At 46.5% G+C, this 14,445-nt stretch overlaps 1 protein-coding gene across 1 annotated transcript in view; it reads left to right on the top strand.

The window, feature by feature from the left end:
* PTPRT (protein tyrosine phosphatase receptor type T) overlaps positions 1–14,445 on the top strand; it is a 765,643-nt gene that overhangs the window by 95,590 nt on the left and 655,608 nt on the right. The window contains exon 5 of the mRNA XM_065893296.1: positions 5,768–5,883. Within this exon, the coding sequence (XP_065749368.1) occupies positions 5,768–5,883 (116 nt within the window). The remainder of the gene's footprint in view (positions 1–5,767; positions 5,884–14,445) is intronic.

Here is a 14,445-nt window from a genome sequence, read left to right as displayed (position 1 = left end):
GTGGTTAGATTTTTTTAAATTAATTTTATTTTTTCCTGCATTGGGTCTTCGTTGCTGTGTACGGGCTTTCTCTAGTTGTGGCGAGCAGGGTCTACTCTTTGTTGCGGTGCACGGGCTTCTCTTGTCATGGAGCGTGGGCTCTACGTACGTGGGCTTCAGTAGTTGTGGCACACGGGCTCAGTAGTTGTGGCTTGCGGGCTCTAGAGCACAGGCTCAGTACTTGCGGTGCACGGGCTTAGTTGCTCCGCAGGATGTGGGATCTTCCTGGACTAGGGCTCGAACCGGTGTCCCACGCATTGACAGGCAGATTCTCAACCACTGCGCCACCAGGGAAGCCCCATGACTGGTTAGATTTTAATCTAAGTGTAGGGAGGCACCACTGGAGGGGTTTATGCTGGGGATTGATATGATCTCATTTAATTGTTAAAAGATTACTTTGGCTGTTCTGTGGAAGAGGGGTTGAAGGGAGAATAGAGAAGAAGTCAGGAGACCTATGAGAAAGAAAGTTCTAGAGTCATGTAAGAGATGGTGATGTCCTGGACCAGGTAGTGGAGAGACATTCATTCACCATCCAGCGTGTTTACTGAGCATATGCTCCATGCCGGACGCTAGTCTGGGTTCATGGAAGTGAGTAAGGACAGATTCATTCTTTGCCCTCATGGGCTTCCAGTGATGTGAAAGAGACTGAAAATAAAGCAATCAGGTCATTATCTGGTCTATGACAGACGGTGTATTAGTCAGCTAAGGCTGCCATAACAAAATACACAGACTGGGTGGCTTAAGCGGAATTTTACTTTCTCACAGTCCTGGAGGCCCCAAGTCCAAGATGAAGGTGGCAGGTTTGGTTTTGTCCGTGGGCTCCCTCCTTTGCTTGCAGACGGCCCCCTTCTCACTTTGTCCTCACATGGTCTTCCCTCTGTGCACATGTGCCCCTGATGTGTCTTTGTGTGTCCAAATTTTCTTATAAGGACACCAGTCAGACTGGGTTGGAGCCCGCCCTAACAGCCTCATTTTAACATAATCACCCCTTTAAAGTTTCAGTCATCAAACACAGTCACAATCTGAGCTGTTGAGCATTAGGGCTGCAACCTGTGAATTTTGGGGGGATACAGTTCAGCCCATAACAGATGGTAAGCAGACTATGAAGAAACATAGAGCTTAGAGATGGAGAGAGGTAGTGGACAGATTAGAGGTGAATTTAGGAGGTAGAGCCCACTGGTCCTAAGTGATGGGGTTAGAGTAGGAGCCAGAGGCATCAGAAATGGAGCCCTGCTAGGTTTCTGGCTTCATCACCTGGGTGGTGTGATTCTGGGGAGGAGGTGTGCGTGACCTTTCATGGTTCCCACTATGCATGGGTCCTGGAGGCTGCTCATGGGATCGCGAGTCATGCAGCCTGCTAGTAGCTTCTGAACTGTCCTTTGGCCTGACAGTGCTTTCCCCCCAACCCCAGCCTTAATGCATTTATGACTTCACTGATAACTTGTTAAAAACTTAACACTATTAAAAGAATGCATCCTCTTTAGGTCCTCAGGCTTGTAATTCTCCACTCCAGTTCCCTAAAACATTTTTTAAAAATTAAGGTGTGGTCAGAGTTTATCAGTAAGCGATTCCACTAAGTATTCCAAGAGTTCCAGGGGGCTTAGTGCATGATTTGCAATTGTATTCTCGATCGATTTGAGCTGAAGTTATGACTTTAAACAGTTGCCTGCCAGCTTCTAAAACAGTGACCGGAAGATAAGTGTGATACTCAACGGAAATTATTTTCTCCTACAGACTGAGACCTCTCATCTGTATTTTGTGGCCCATTTAACATTTTTGTGTTATTCTGCAAATATTTTAGCCGTAGTTAGCGTCTGCTGCTGTGTCTCCGGGTCAGCCATTAGCAGGGCCACTGCGGTTATAACTGTGGACGATAAATGTCAGCACGATTTTCCACTCAGTTTCAAAGTTTCTAGCTCCTAGGTTGACTTTTAGAATTGTTTAAACTTTTTTTTTCCCATCACAACCTTGCGGGGCCGTGTCACCGAGCCCACGGTCTGCAGCACGTTTATAATGTATGTAGTGCACTTTCTCCGCAATTGTGTGGCTTCCTACTGAGCACTGTCAGGTTTAAAGAGCGAGGTAAAGGGCACAATAATACGTCTTCAAATGCTGTACTGACATCTGCAGGAGTGTAAATGTCACCAACATCAAGGCTTTTTGCCCCAAACGCGCAGCCAGTTTTCTGTTAACCCCATTCTGCAGGGTCCCATTTTGGGGGCGCTGGGTCTCAGTGGGGAGTGAGTGTGGGATGCTTAAAACCCCGAGCTGGTGGCTGGTCTGGGCCCCAAGGTCGTCTGTGCTTGGCCGAAGGTTGGTGAGTCGAAGCAGGTGGGATGATTGCTTTCCTGGAGCTGTAGATGCTGGGTGCAAATCGCAGCTGGGAGAGGACTGGGGTGGGGGTGGGGGGATGGGAGGAGGATTGGGGAGGCCAGGAGCTCAGAGAAGTGTACCAAACAGGTCCCCAACCTAAGGAGGGTCCCCCAGAGAGAGAGAAAGAGATCTGTCGTGAGCTGGCGATGAAGCCAGGGCTCAAAGAGTAAGGGCATGTGGAGAGGGTGCTAAGCAGGAGGGCGGCGGCCCGGAAAGGTCACCGTGTTGAGGACTGCGATCTAGGCCTAGTGTGCACGTGATACAACAGCATGACGCCTAGAGGGGTGGGGACATCCCTGGTTTTATGGGTTCAGACCAGGCAAGACTGGCCAGCGGAAATTCTTCATAAGAGCTATGTGACGGAGACAGCCAACTAGAAGAGCATGCCTGCAGTCGTGTTTTGTTAAGTCTACATAATGTTTTAATAAATTCAGTCAAGATTTTAGAATGAGGGCTTTCACCTAAGGCTGGATTTCTTACTTGCCTTGAGAAATCGGATGATCGGCTACCCTGAGCGCAACACTGTCGCATGGCCTCTGTCTGCTGGATTTAGGGAACTGCTAGCTGCCCCCTGCGTACGGGGCATGGGGTCTTTATCCAGTGGCCCTGAGTCCCCACCACTCCTTATTGCCTCCTCACTGCTGAGGCTGGTGTCAGATACCAGTTATAAGTGTGCTTGTGATGTTGCCTTTCTGATACAGAGAAATCTTTATTTTACCCTAGTCTCTATGAAAGGTAGGAAAATGAATAAGGGGGCAAGGAGGTGGCAGTTTTGTTTTTGTTTGTTTTACAGCTGAACCACTTTATTCCTTTACATAACTGTCTGGCTCCTGAAGGCGCGTGCTTTCAACATCTCTGCTCTCTGTAAACCCTCAGTGTTTCACCAGAATTATTAATCCCAGGGGCCATTAAACCTCTGAATTCTCTACCACTGTACCTAGAAGGGAGGGAGGAAGAGGGATTGCAGATGAAAGAATCAAGGCAAGAGGTCTGCTAGAAAGGTGTCAGAAGCAAGCAGGAAAGGGAATTCCCTGGTGGTCCAGTGGTTAGGGCTCCCTGCTCTCACTGCTGAGGGCCTGGGTTCAATCCCCGCTTGGAGAACTAAGATCTCACAAGCTGCTCATGGTGTGGTCAAAAAAAAAAAAAAAAAGAGAGAAGCAAGCAGGGGACATTGATCTAGAGACAATTCATTTCTAGTTGCACAAGTCCCAGAGGTTGAACCATTTGCCCAGGGTCCCCAAGGGTGAGGGGAGATATCCTTTTGTAAAAACCCAACACAAAGCCTCCCAACGTTGGAACTAAGATTCTGTACCCCCTCCTTACCAGGGAGTAGATGTTCCTTCCTGCTTCAAACAGGTAGCATAAAGGGGCTTACAAGGTTTACTCTATTCCCACTTAAAAATGGACTTGAACTGCTAGTTCCAAAACTAACTTTACAGAATTATACAGGAGAGCAAAAAGGAAAAAAATTTCAGACAATCAGAGCAGCATGACATTTGTCAGGTTGACTAGATGCACGTATCTTCAACTCTGAGAAGCCCACAGTGAGAGGACCTCCCTGGGCCTTGGACTCTTGACGCCATCTAGTTGTGGGGCCCTGGAGGTGGCATGAGGGGGACTCTGAGCTGTTGTCACTTTGTTTAAAAACCTGAGCAGAAGCTGTATGTTTTTGCACAGCAAGTCTGCCTGATCATGCCAAGGTCCTTGGCTTTTGCTGAGCATTTCAGGTGGTGACATAGTTTGGTAGAGCAGACAGTTCAAAGTGTGAAGGCCATGGGGATGAATGCCAAGGAAAGGAACCTCTTGCGGTAAGATATTCCAGAGCAATGACAAGAGTCTGGAGGGTCAGCACAGCCTTGCCTGTGAGCCCTTTCTTTGGACCCTGGGCTCCAGGTGACACCGTTGACCTCCCCGTTGTCCATGAGGCAAGAGAATGTGCTGGTTAAATGCTGAGTTTGGGGCTAAAATGGACCTGGACTGAATTCTGTTCCCGTCATTAATGCTGTGTAGTGTTGGACACATTAAGCTTGGTGAGCCTTGGTTTCTGCTTCTCTAAAAGAGAAATAACACTAGTGTCTGCTTTAGGGAATATTATGAAGTTAACTTCACTAAAACATGTAAAGCATTTTTCACAGTGCCTGGCATTGGAGGAGCTTTCAGTAAATGATGCTATTATTATTACTTGTCTGTCTGGATATTTGACTCCCTCTGAAAAGATGGCCAGAGGCCCTCGTTGAACCTCCTGATCCTTTTAACAACTGTCGGTTTGATCGCATCCCAGGGGTATTTGATGCCTGGTTCATCACCGATTTGGTTGATGTGATAGGGATCGTTGGCACTTTTGTACCTTGATGAAGAAACGCATTCTTCTAGGCATAGATTATCAATCCACTCGTCTTTGGAGAGCTCACATAGGCAAGGGCCTCTCTCCACAAACAAGAAAGGAGATGAACCCAAGTTACCCAACATAAAACATATGTTTAATTCTAAAACTGATTACCCACGGACAGCATGAGTTTCATTTGAAAGTCCTTTCTCCTGTTACGCCAGGTCCCCGGAGTAAATGTCCCACCTCCATCCCATCCCTAGATGTCATAGCTTAGAGTGAAGAGTGCAGACTCTGAATGTGTCTTGAATTCTCGGTGCCTTGCGTCACTCACTGTAAAATAGAGATAATACCACCGCCAACTGCGCCGGGTTAAGTGAGTTACTATGTGTAGACACTGCCATGACACCAATCACGTAACCTTCATTCACTCAGTGCTCACTGCTAGTGTTCTCCTCCACCTGTTCTCCGTCCTCCCCTCTTTGCCCCCTTCATGACCCGCATCATCACCAAGGCCAGGTGTGCAAGTCTCAGGCCCAGAGGTGCTTCACTTCAGTTTTCTTCTTTCTGCTCACCCAGGTCTACAGGGAGATATCTTCTGGGGTGACCCCCACCCCCACCCCTCCAACTTCCTTTTGCAAACATGGCAGTATCACCCAGCAGCTAATAATATGGATTTTGAGGCTCTCAGAGACATGGATTCGTGTCTTGCCTTCCCCAGTTTCTGGCTGTCTGACCATGACAAACTGTGTAACCCTTCAGAGCATTAATTTTCTGATTGGTGAAATGGAGTTACTGCCCACCTTGTGGATTTTTGTGAGGTTTAAGTGAGATGATGCATGTAAATGTCTTAGAACAGTAACTGGATCATAGGAAGTGATCAATCAACAGTAGCTTTTCACCGAACCAGACCATCTCCTAAGCACAGATTCCCCCTGCCCAGTGCCCATCCTGAGCTCCCACCCGCCGACAGGGCCATGGTCAGGCTGTTGAATTCTGTCCTCATGTGCTTTTTGGCTTCTCTCTTAGGAAAAGCACCTCATTTTCTGCGGCTCCAAAATGTCGAGGTGAACGTGGGGCAGAATGCCACCTTTCAGTGCATTGCTGGTGGAAAGTGGTCTCAGCATGACAAACTTTGGCTCCAGGTAAGGATGGGAGGGGCCTCCTGCTCATACCTGCCCACCCCTTGGGAAGGGAAGAAAGTGTGTGCCATGATAAAGGGCTTGGTGGGGGAAGGGGAAGAGGTATTTTTTATGTACCTCTGCTCCTTGGGTGATACTCTGCATCCATGATCTTGTTAAATCTTAACTCTGTTATGTAGGCATCAGTATTCCCCATTTTACAGATGGAGAAACTGAGGTCAGAAACATAAAAGTGCCAGAACTAGAATTTGCAACTCTGAGCTTTCCCAACTTCTTTCTAACAAACTTCGTCCTTTAAGCCCAGAATCCCAGGACGAAGGCAAACTGGGTATTTTAGATTCTGGGTACATTTGCATTTCCATATGACTTTTTTGTCAATTTCTAATACAAAAAAAAAAAAAAAAAAAGGCCTGTTGGATTTTGATGGGGGTTGATTGCATTGAATCTGTAGATCCCTTTGGGGAAAACTGACAGCTTAACAACAATGAGTTTTCTCATCGTGAACGTGGTATATTTCTTTGCTTATTAAGATCTGTAGTAATTCCACTCAGCAGGGTTTTATAATTTTCATTGTTCAGGTCTTGTATATCTTTAGTCAGTCTTATCTCTAAGTGTCTCCTATTTTTGATGCTACTCTAAAATACATTGAAAAAAACCCCTCAATTTCTGATTTTTCATTACTAGTATACAGAAATACAATCGACTTTCCTATGTTGATCCTGTACCCTGTAACATTGTTAAACCTAGTGTGACAATTTAAATTTAAATTAGTTAAAATACATACAATTCGGCACTCAGATGCCCAGTTGCACTAGCCACATTTCAAATACACAATAGCCACGTGTATCTTGGGGCTACCATGTTGGACAAATGCAGATAGAGAACATTTCTGCCATTGCAGAGAGTTTTACTGGAGAGCACAGCTCTAGAGAGACATCACCTCCAGTTCAAGGAATCAGGAATATTGCTTGAAAGAAGCTGACTCCCGTTACCTCCAACTTCATACACTTAGAGTTCTCTATCATCTCTTCTGACTCACAGCGTTTGGATGTTGGTCCTTAACCCATGCCCAGCACACTTCGATGGGGGTTCATAGTATCACTTCTCTTCTTGCATTTGAGCTCATTTCCTGCAATTGGAAAGTCCCTGGGCCGAGAGAGCACCTCTAGGAGCTTCTTTTCTTGCTTCTTAGCAGAGCAGTAGAATGAAGATAGCAGTAAATAATAATGCCTGCAGACCACAAGAGAGCACAGGAAACTTCCACATGTCACTCAAGTACTACGTAATGCTATTTATTCATTATAATTACTATTAAAGTACATCAGGATCCCGAGAAGCTTTGTCGTGTCAATGGCGTTGCCTCAGTTGGGTCACAAGAATGAGAAGAGACAGTCACAGTCCATTCAGCATCTTTACTTGGGTTTCCCAATGATCTTATGACCGTTATTGCTACAGTTCTGAGTTGCGTGCTCTAAACCTTGAGTCTGTCAGTGGAAGGCTGTTAAAGCAGAATGTAATTGAAGTTTTGAAGGAAATAGAAACACATGGTTTAGAACTCTTCCACATCTTATTTATTTATCTACTTTTCGGTGTAAACCAAATCTTATTTCCAGAACGTTTTTCAGGTGGCTTACAGTGGGACATACAGCATGCCAGGATAGCATAAATTAAGTGAGGCAACACAAAATAGGAGGAAAATAACACGTCGGAGCTGGTCACGTGCTAAAAACTGCATTTCTGTACAGCTGCTGCTTCCTGGTGGGGCACGGGCAGAGCCCACAGCACCATGGCCACAGACAGAATAAGGAAAGCTTGTCAGATACACAGTTCACAGTGATGTCCCTGAGATGAACACAAACCAGTGGCTCCAGAAAATTCTGTCGTTCACACAGAGGCCAGACAGGAATTGTTCCCAGGAGTCCTCATAAAGAAGACAGTCTGTGGTGTAGGGAACAGCATTTTCCATCACAGTCTTACTGAGGGCACACAAGTGAGTTTCATAGGCTTGTTTCCCATAGTGATGCTCTGGGTAAAAGCAAGTTGGCGGCAGGGGTGGGTGGGTGGGAGGGAGGTGGGGTGGGCAGTGTGATATGGCAGAGGTCCCCAGCTCTCTACCATCGCCATCCTGGGATACCTCACATGTATCTGGAGAGTGAATAGATTCAATAACTATATTTCTTCAAGGAAACCACCAGAAATGTTATCTCCCTCATCTATATTTCAGGAAACATTGGGAGGTAGATGGCTTACGCTATGCTCTCTGGCAAAATGCCCGCTTGGCCAGTTAAGTCCAGGCTTATATTCAACAGTGTGGTTGGAAGTAGGTCAGCATCTTTCTATAAGATATGAGACGCCAGTCATGATACCTGCCACCCAAGAGACAATTGCAGCCCTGATCTGAGATGGACGGGCTAAGGCAGTGGCGGATTTCTCATGAGATATTGCTTTGGATTTATTCCAGCGCCTAGAGGAACTGCCTGCAGACTTGCCAAAGTTGTGTTCCATGTAACAGGCTGGGGCGCCTCAGCCTGAGAATTTCCAAAGTCAGTGAAACAGACACATTGTGGCCAAGAGTCCCCAGGACACCTACAGCAGGTGTGCCTTTCAACAATGCTATTTCTTGCTGTCGCTTCCAAGATAAGCTGACTATTCCCTAAGTCACCAAATGTGGAAGCTTTTTTATCCAGCAGTTTTAAGTCAGGGAAATAAAGGCGGTGACTTTAGTCTCAGAATAGTATGTCAGTGGCCCTTCTCCCTGGCAGTGGTTAGGGAAAAGTTGGTGGACGCGTAGTTGGGGATAAATCCCTGTTGCCTGTTGTAGAGAATGCTTACCTTCTTGTTATAGAGCAGGGATCTACAGTCTGCTTGTCCTTAAGTGCTTTCAGATCATAAATTAATAAGTTAAAAAGGAAGACTACCCATACCCCTGTTTTGCACCCTCCTGAAGACTTAATGTGCTCTCTAGAAGACTCTGTCTGCTAGTGCCAGCTGTCATGGAATTGTAGTGCAAGTTTTGCATAAAAATCAACAGGCAGGACCTATGCAGAAATGCGTACACCTAAGCCTAGAACAATTGTAGTCTTTTAGGGAAACGGCGGATAAAGGCCAGTAAAAGTTATAAACAAGCCCATCTCGTTCTGGGATGATTTCTTCTTGAGGTGAAGCATGTAGTGCCGTGGCCTCCGGTGGAAGGGCCTCGTTCGTAACTTGCTGATTCCTTATGTGATGCGTTGTCCTGAGGAATCCGGACTTGTGATTCTTCAAGCATTTTGTTCAAGCGAGTAGTTGGGTACATCCTGACTGGAATAACTAGGATGAAAAGCAGCCTGCAGCCTGGGGAGCCCTTTTGGAAAAAGGAAAAAAAAAAAGCAATATTCAGGGTACAAGTAGGTGGAACTGTAGTGACAAATTATCGGCGTAGCACTGTGAAAATGTACGTGGTACATCTTTTCCGGAAGGTAATTTGGCAGTAGTTAGCTAACACTTTTAAATGTACATATTCTTCCAGCAAGTGATTTTACTTTTGGGAATACACCTAAGGAAATAACCAGAGACAGGGAAAAAATGTATATGCAAGTGTGTTCAACAGGATGAAAAACTGAAAACAACCTAAATGTCCAGCAAGAGGGGACTGATTAAGTGAATGGGGCCATTAAATATCAGGTTATAGAAGTCTATTTAATGCCATTTTCACAGTATATATTGAAGTGAAAATAGCAAGTTATAAAACGATATGCCCAATATATTAATTTTATATCAAAACCCAACCATATGTATACACACATATTTACACAAATATATACATACCTCTATAAACATACACATATAACACTATAAAACACATATCAAGACACTTAATAATTGATTGCGATGGTAGATTATGTATGCTTTTTTTAAATCTTTACTCTTTTCTGTTTCATCCAAATATGCTAAAATGAATATAGGTAACTAATACTAACAGAAAAAATGCTGTTAAAAGGAGAAAAGTGATCACTTTTTCCTAGGCACAGAATATTCTAAGGGTGGTAGGAGCCTTCACAGGGCATAGAATTAGGGATAGCTATTCTGACAGAAGCGGCAGCATTGGCCCCTGTTGAGAATACGGGTAAAGTTACCCTCAGACTGCCCCACCTCATCACCACCAAGAGATACTGTTCATTAAGGTGGAGGTTTAGAAATATTTTTGTGTGTCACCTGGTCTTTATGCTGCGGGATCCATGCACTCCTCAGGGGCTCCGGGGCAGGCCCTGTCAGCCCCACCCCAAGGCTGACTTCCAGGTCTCCCTACAAAGGATTCACTCCATCGGAAGTCTGTACAATGAATAGCATTCAAAGAGTCTCAGAAATGAGGCCATGTGTCCAAAGCCACTGCACAGATCTCGGTAGGGCAGCATATGTGTTTAGACAAATCACGGGCGTTGTTACAGGGAGCACACCCGAACTTGGCAGCTCCTGCCCTGGGAAGCCATCAGCACAGCAGCGGCCACACCAGGGCTGATGAGATAAGCAGACGTGTTGGTCCGCTGTGGCAGAGTATTCCGGTAAACCTGTTTTCCCACTCCCCGCAGGGCTACTGCTGGCTCACAGGGCTGTGAGCGTCCTGGAAGCAGCTCCCCCTCCTGCCTGCATCTCTACCAGGTGTCCCTTCCATGCGGGGCTTTTGCTGAAAACCCAGTGGGCCCCCTACAACTACATACTAAGGAGAAATTCACGCCGATACTCAACACAGCGGGCATGTATTGAGTGGTTACACATATGGTGTATTTAATTCTCACAACCAGTCTTTCAGGTAGATGCTATTTGTAGCCCTGCTTTATAGATGAGGAGACTGAACCTTAAGGGTACGTGAGTCAGAGTTACCCAGGTCGTGAGCAGTAGAGGCAGGATTTGAATGCAGGTCTGTGTCTACGTCCTGGGTGGGCTCATCCTTCCATGCTCACCTCATAGTCCTGCCCACCTGTATCTCCACTCCAGCCTTTCCTTCCATACAGATGGCTTCCTATTAAAATAAAATTCACATATTTATCACATAGTTACCCACCTCTGATTTTCACTGTACTGGGTACTTAAAGAGATTTGAGGGCTTCCCTGGTGGCGCAGTGGTTGAGGGTCTGCCAGCCGATGCAGGGGACACGGGTTCGTGCCCCGGTCTGGGAAGATCCCACATGCCGCGGAGTGGCTGGGCCCGTGAGCCATGGCCGCTGAGCCTGCACGTCCGGAGCCTGTGCTCCGCAACGGGAGAGGCCCCAACAGTGAGAGGCCCGCGTACCACACACACACACACAAAAGAGATTTGAGTCTCTCAAATCTACAAACCAAATTCCAACACCCTTGGGCTTTTTTTCAAATTTCTGCCTTCTAGTTGCCTTCTTACAGCTCTTTTCCCCTTCTTGGCCACATTGCGTAAATGTGATGTCTACACTTGCAATGTGCCTTTCTTTAACTCCTGCCTCTTCCCAGAGTGGCTCTTGTGAAGGTCACCAGTGCTCTCCTTGTGGCTAAAGCCAGGGGGCAGCGTGGTGGCGGTGGTACTCCTCCCCCTCCCCCCATCCTCCTTCATCATTATTATTATTCCTTATAGTTGGCTCTTCTTTCAGCATTTGATGATGCTGACCGCTCCCTCCTTGAAAATCTTCCTGCCCTCTTGGTTCCATGGCACATCTGTCAGCAGCTATGAAGGGTCTGAGAGTTTGCCTTATTTGCAAGCAAAGGGGTTAGGCTGCCCGTTGCATGGTTGCATGGATGCTGGCAGGAGACACGAGACTCTTGGGTCAGAGACAAAGGACTTTATTCCTCATTGCCCCGCAGGCACCACAAGCTTCATGTCTGCAACAGTTTCCCTTGTGCCCCCAAGTCCTGTGAAGATGATGTGAAGGTGGATCCAGGTGGGGTTTACACACTGTGTCATAGCTGGGGAACCCCACGCCTAGGATACCCCAATCTTTTATTATTACCTTTGAGATATAATTTACAAACCATAAAGTTCAATAAGTCTACCATTTAGTGGGTTTTAGTGTATTTACAGAGTCATGGCACCATTGCTACATGCTCTGTCTTTCCTTCTTTTCACCTGTAGGGACCCCAGATTAAAACACAGCCCCTGTAGGGCAACCCAGGGGAGGGAAATCTAGCTGGGCTTTGGATTTGCACAGGGTTGGGTTCCCTCAGGTTCGTCTGAAGCTGATGCATGGACCTCATCCTGCTCCACCCTGTGCACCTCCTCTCTGAGGACCGTAGGCAACTCTTGACCTGGAGCTGTCCCCTCACACACGTATTCTTTCCTCCTTTACTTTCTGATATTTTTTCTCCCTGTCTTCCCTCAGCCCATCCCACATTTATGTGCTTCAGGACTGATCCAGCTCATTCCTGCCCCAGCACATGGGAGCTGGGAGAAAGCGTGGCGCGCAAGGCAACCCTGCCTGCTTCTTGCCCTCGTGGAACTTAACCTTTCGGCAGCAGAGACAGACATTTAGCAACTAATCACAGAGTTACATGTTTTATCACACGTGTGACCAGGCTCCCAGGGGGGAAAAGGGTCTGCTGAGGAGGTAGGGAGTAGGGAGAGTGGGGAGGAATTAGGAGTCTCAGAGAAGTGCCCGCGGAAGAAGTAGCCTGTGAGTAGAGTTCAGAGAGGTGAACTGGAAATAGTCAAAGGGCCATCAGGCTGCACAGGGCGATGGCATGTGTGCAGGCCCTTCACCACCTGCTCATCCTCTTTGCTCAGGGCTGACGGCTCCCTGTAGGGCTTATGCCAGGACCCTCCTGACGCTGCAGGAACTCTGAACCCAGAAATCAACCGTAAATGGGCAGTCAGCCATGCGCGTAGTGGGCCCTTGGGAGGTCTTTAGCATAGCGAATCAAAAATGATTTATGTCCACTTCTATTTCTTTCAACTTTTAATAAAGAATAATCAAAAGCTCTTCTTTAGAGATTGCCAAAGAGGTGCAAATATAGTCTTAAGAGAATCAATGGGCCAGCTTTTAGCAAGTTTCCAAATGTCATGCCATTGACGCAGTATGACTAGAAATGAAAAGAATATTTCGAATGAATTGTGGGAAGTTCACTGAAATATTTTCTAGCCAGGAGATTTCTGGAGCAATTAGAATAATTTTCAACTGAAAACGGCCTCATTTTACTTGTGTGCGTGTGCGTGCGTGTGCGTACGTGTGCGTACGTGTGTGTGCGTGTGTGGTGTGTGTGCACGCACGCACACTTGCGCTAGGAGCTCAGATCAGCACACGGGAGGTTTCTAGGACCCATGTGTTAGAATATCTCCTGTAAAACAGTCATAATGTCAGTTGCACACAGTTTCCTTTTATTAAAGACAGTAATGTTTCCACTTCTGCCGGTTATAAATCAGTTGCAAGCCGGCATGCACTCTGGCATGTCCGGAAATAATGACAGCCATTTTTGCAGGCTGTGTCTTATCTCTTTGTGAAGGGAATAATGTCCTGACACAGGAGCAGAGAGGATGGGGAATTGCAAAATGGTGAGGCTATTATAGATAACTTGATAGTCAGTCAGGTAATACTAAAACAGCAGGCTTTCCATGGCATCAGGTGCTTCTCTTGTCTTCCTTTCTAGATAGTTCCTGAAGATAGAGAGGTTTTTGCCTGGGTGGTGGAAGGATGCACATATGCCAGGGTCAGAAATATTAAAGTGTGGGCATTTGCAGTCCATACTCCTGTAAAGAGTGTGTGCTCTCAAACCAAGCCGGCTTATTCCACATAACATAAAACAAGCTAAGGGAAGGTGGAATTTGAGTTGTTTTAAAAGAGAGAGATAAGCACATGAAAAAGAAAGAAAAAAAGAGAGGTTTCAAAGGGAACTGTTACCATGATGAATGAGAGAGAAATGGGTATAAAATGGGATTAAGCAGGACCACCGATAAGGCTATAAAATGCCTTTGTTCAGCTTAGAACACATGTGCCCCCCTGGGTGGATGAATTGGAAAAAGGTTCGCCCTGTGGGCACATGCAGGTCCAAGGCATATAGCCTGGCACGAAGACAGAGCCTTTGGGCAAAGAAAATAGGTAGCCTTCCTCCAAGTGGGTTCGGTCAGCCTGTGGTCAGGACTCCTGCTTTGCCAGCAGAACAGGGGCTGGATTTGGGTGCCACACCCTTGGCTCATGGCTGGGCATCTTTGGTGCGGTGACCAATTGCTCAGCCTCAGGGAGTGGCCTGGATTTAAGGAATGTGTCCATTCATGTGTTTCGTGATATTATTTGGCCCGTTCTTTCCAGTGAGGGACTTAAGGTGACATTAGCCTTCAGATCTTGGAGACAGAGGACAGGGCCAGCAGCATCAGTGTCACTCTGGAACTTGTCAGAAATGCAGATTATCTAGCCTCACCCCTGACCTACTGAGTCACTCTGGAGGTGATCATTATGCATGCTAAGGTTTGAGAGCCGCTGCTTTAGACGGATGGAGCTGGGGTAAGAAAACCTCACCCAAGCCTAATAGCACATTGGATATGACACCCCTTAATAATATATTCAGAAAGTCTCTTAGCCAGGAATGCAGGAAGATGCTTTGCCCCTCCTTACATAGATACTTCTGACTTTG

The sequence above is a fragment of the Phocoena phocoena genome, chromosome 15 (genome assembly GCF_963924675.1).
Source record: "Phocoena phocoena chromosome 15, mPhoPho1.1, whole genome shotgun sequence".
In the NCBI taxonomy this organism is placed as follows: domain Eukaryota; kingdom Metazoa; phylum Chordata; class Mammalia; order Artiodactyla; family Phocoenidae; genus Phocoena; species Phocoena phocoena.
The sequence above is the reverse complement of the archived record's forward strand: the minus strand, read 5'-3'. Positions and strand labels throughout refer to the sequence as shown.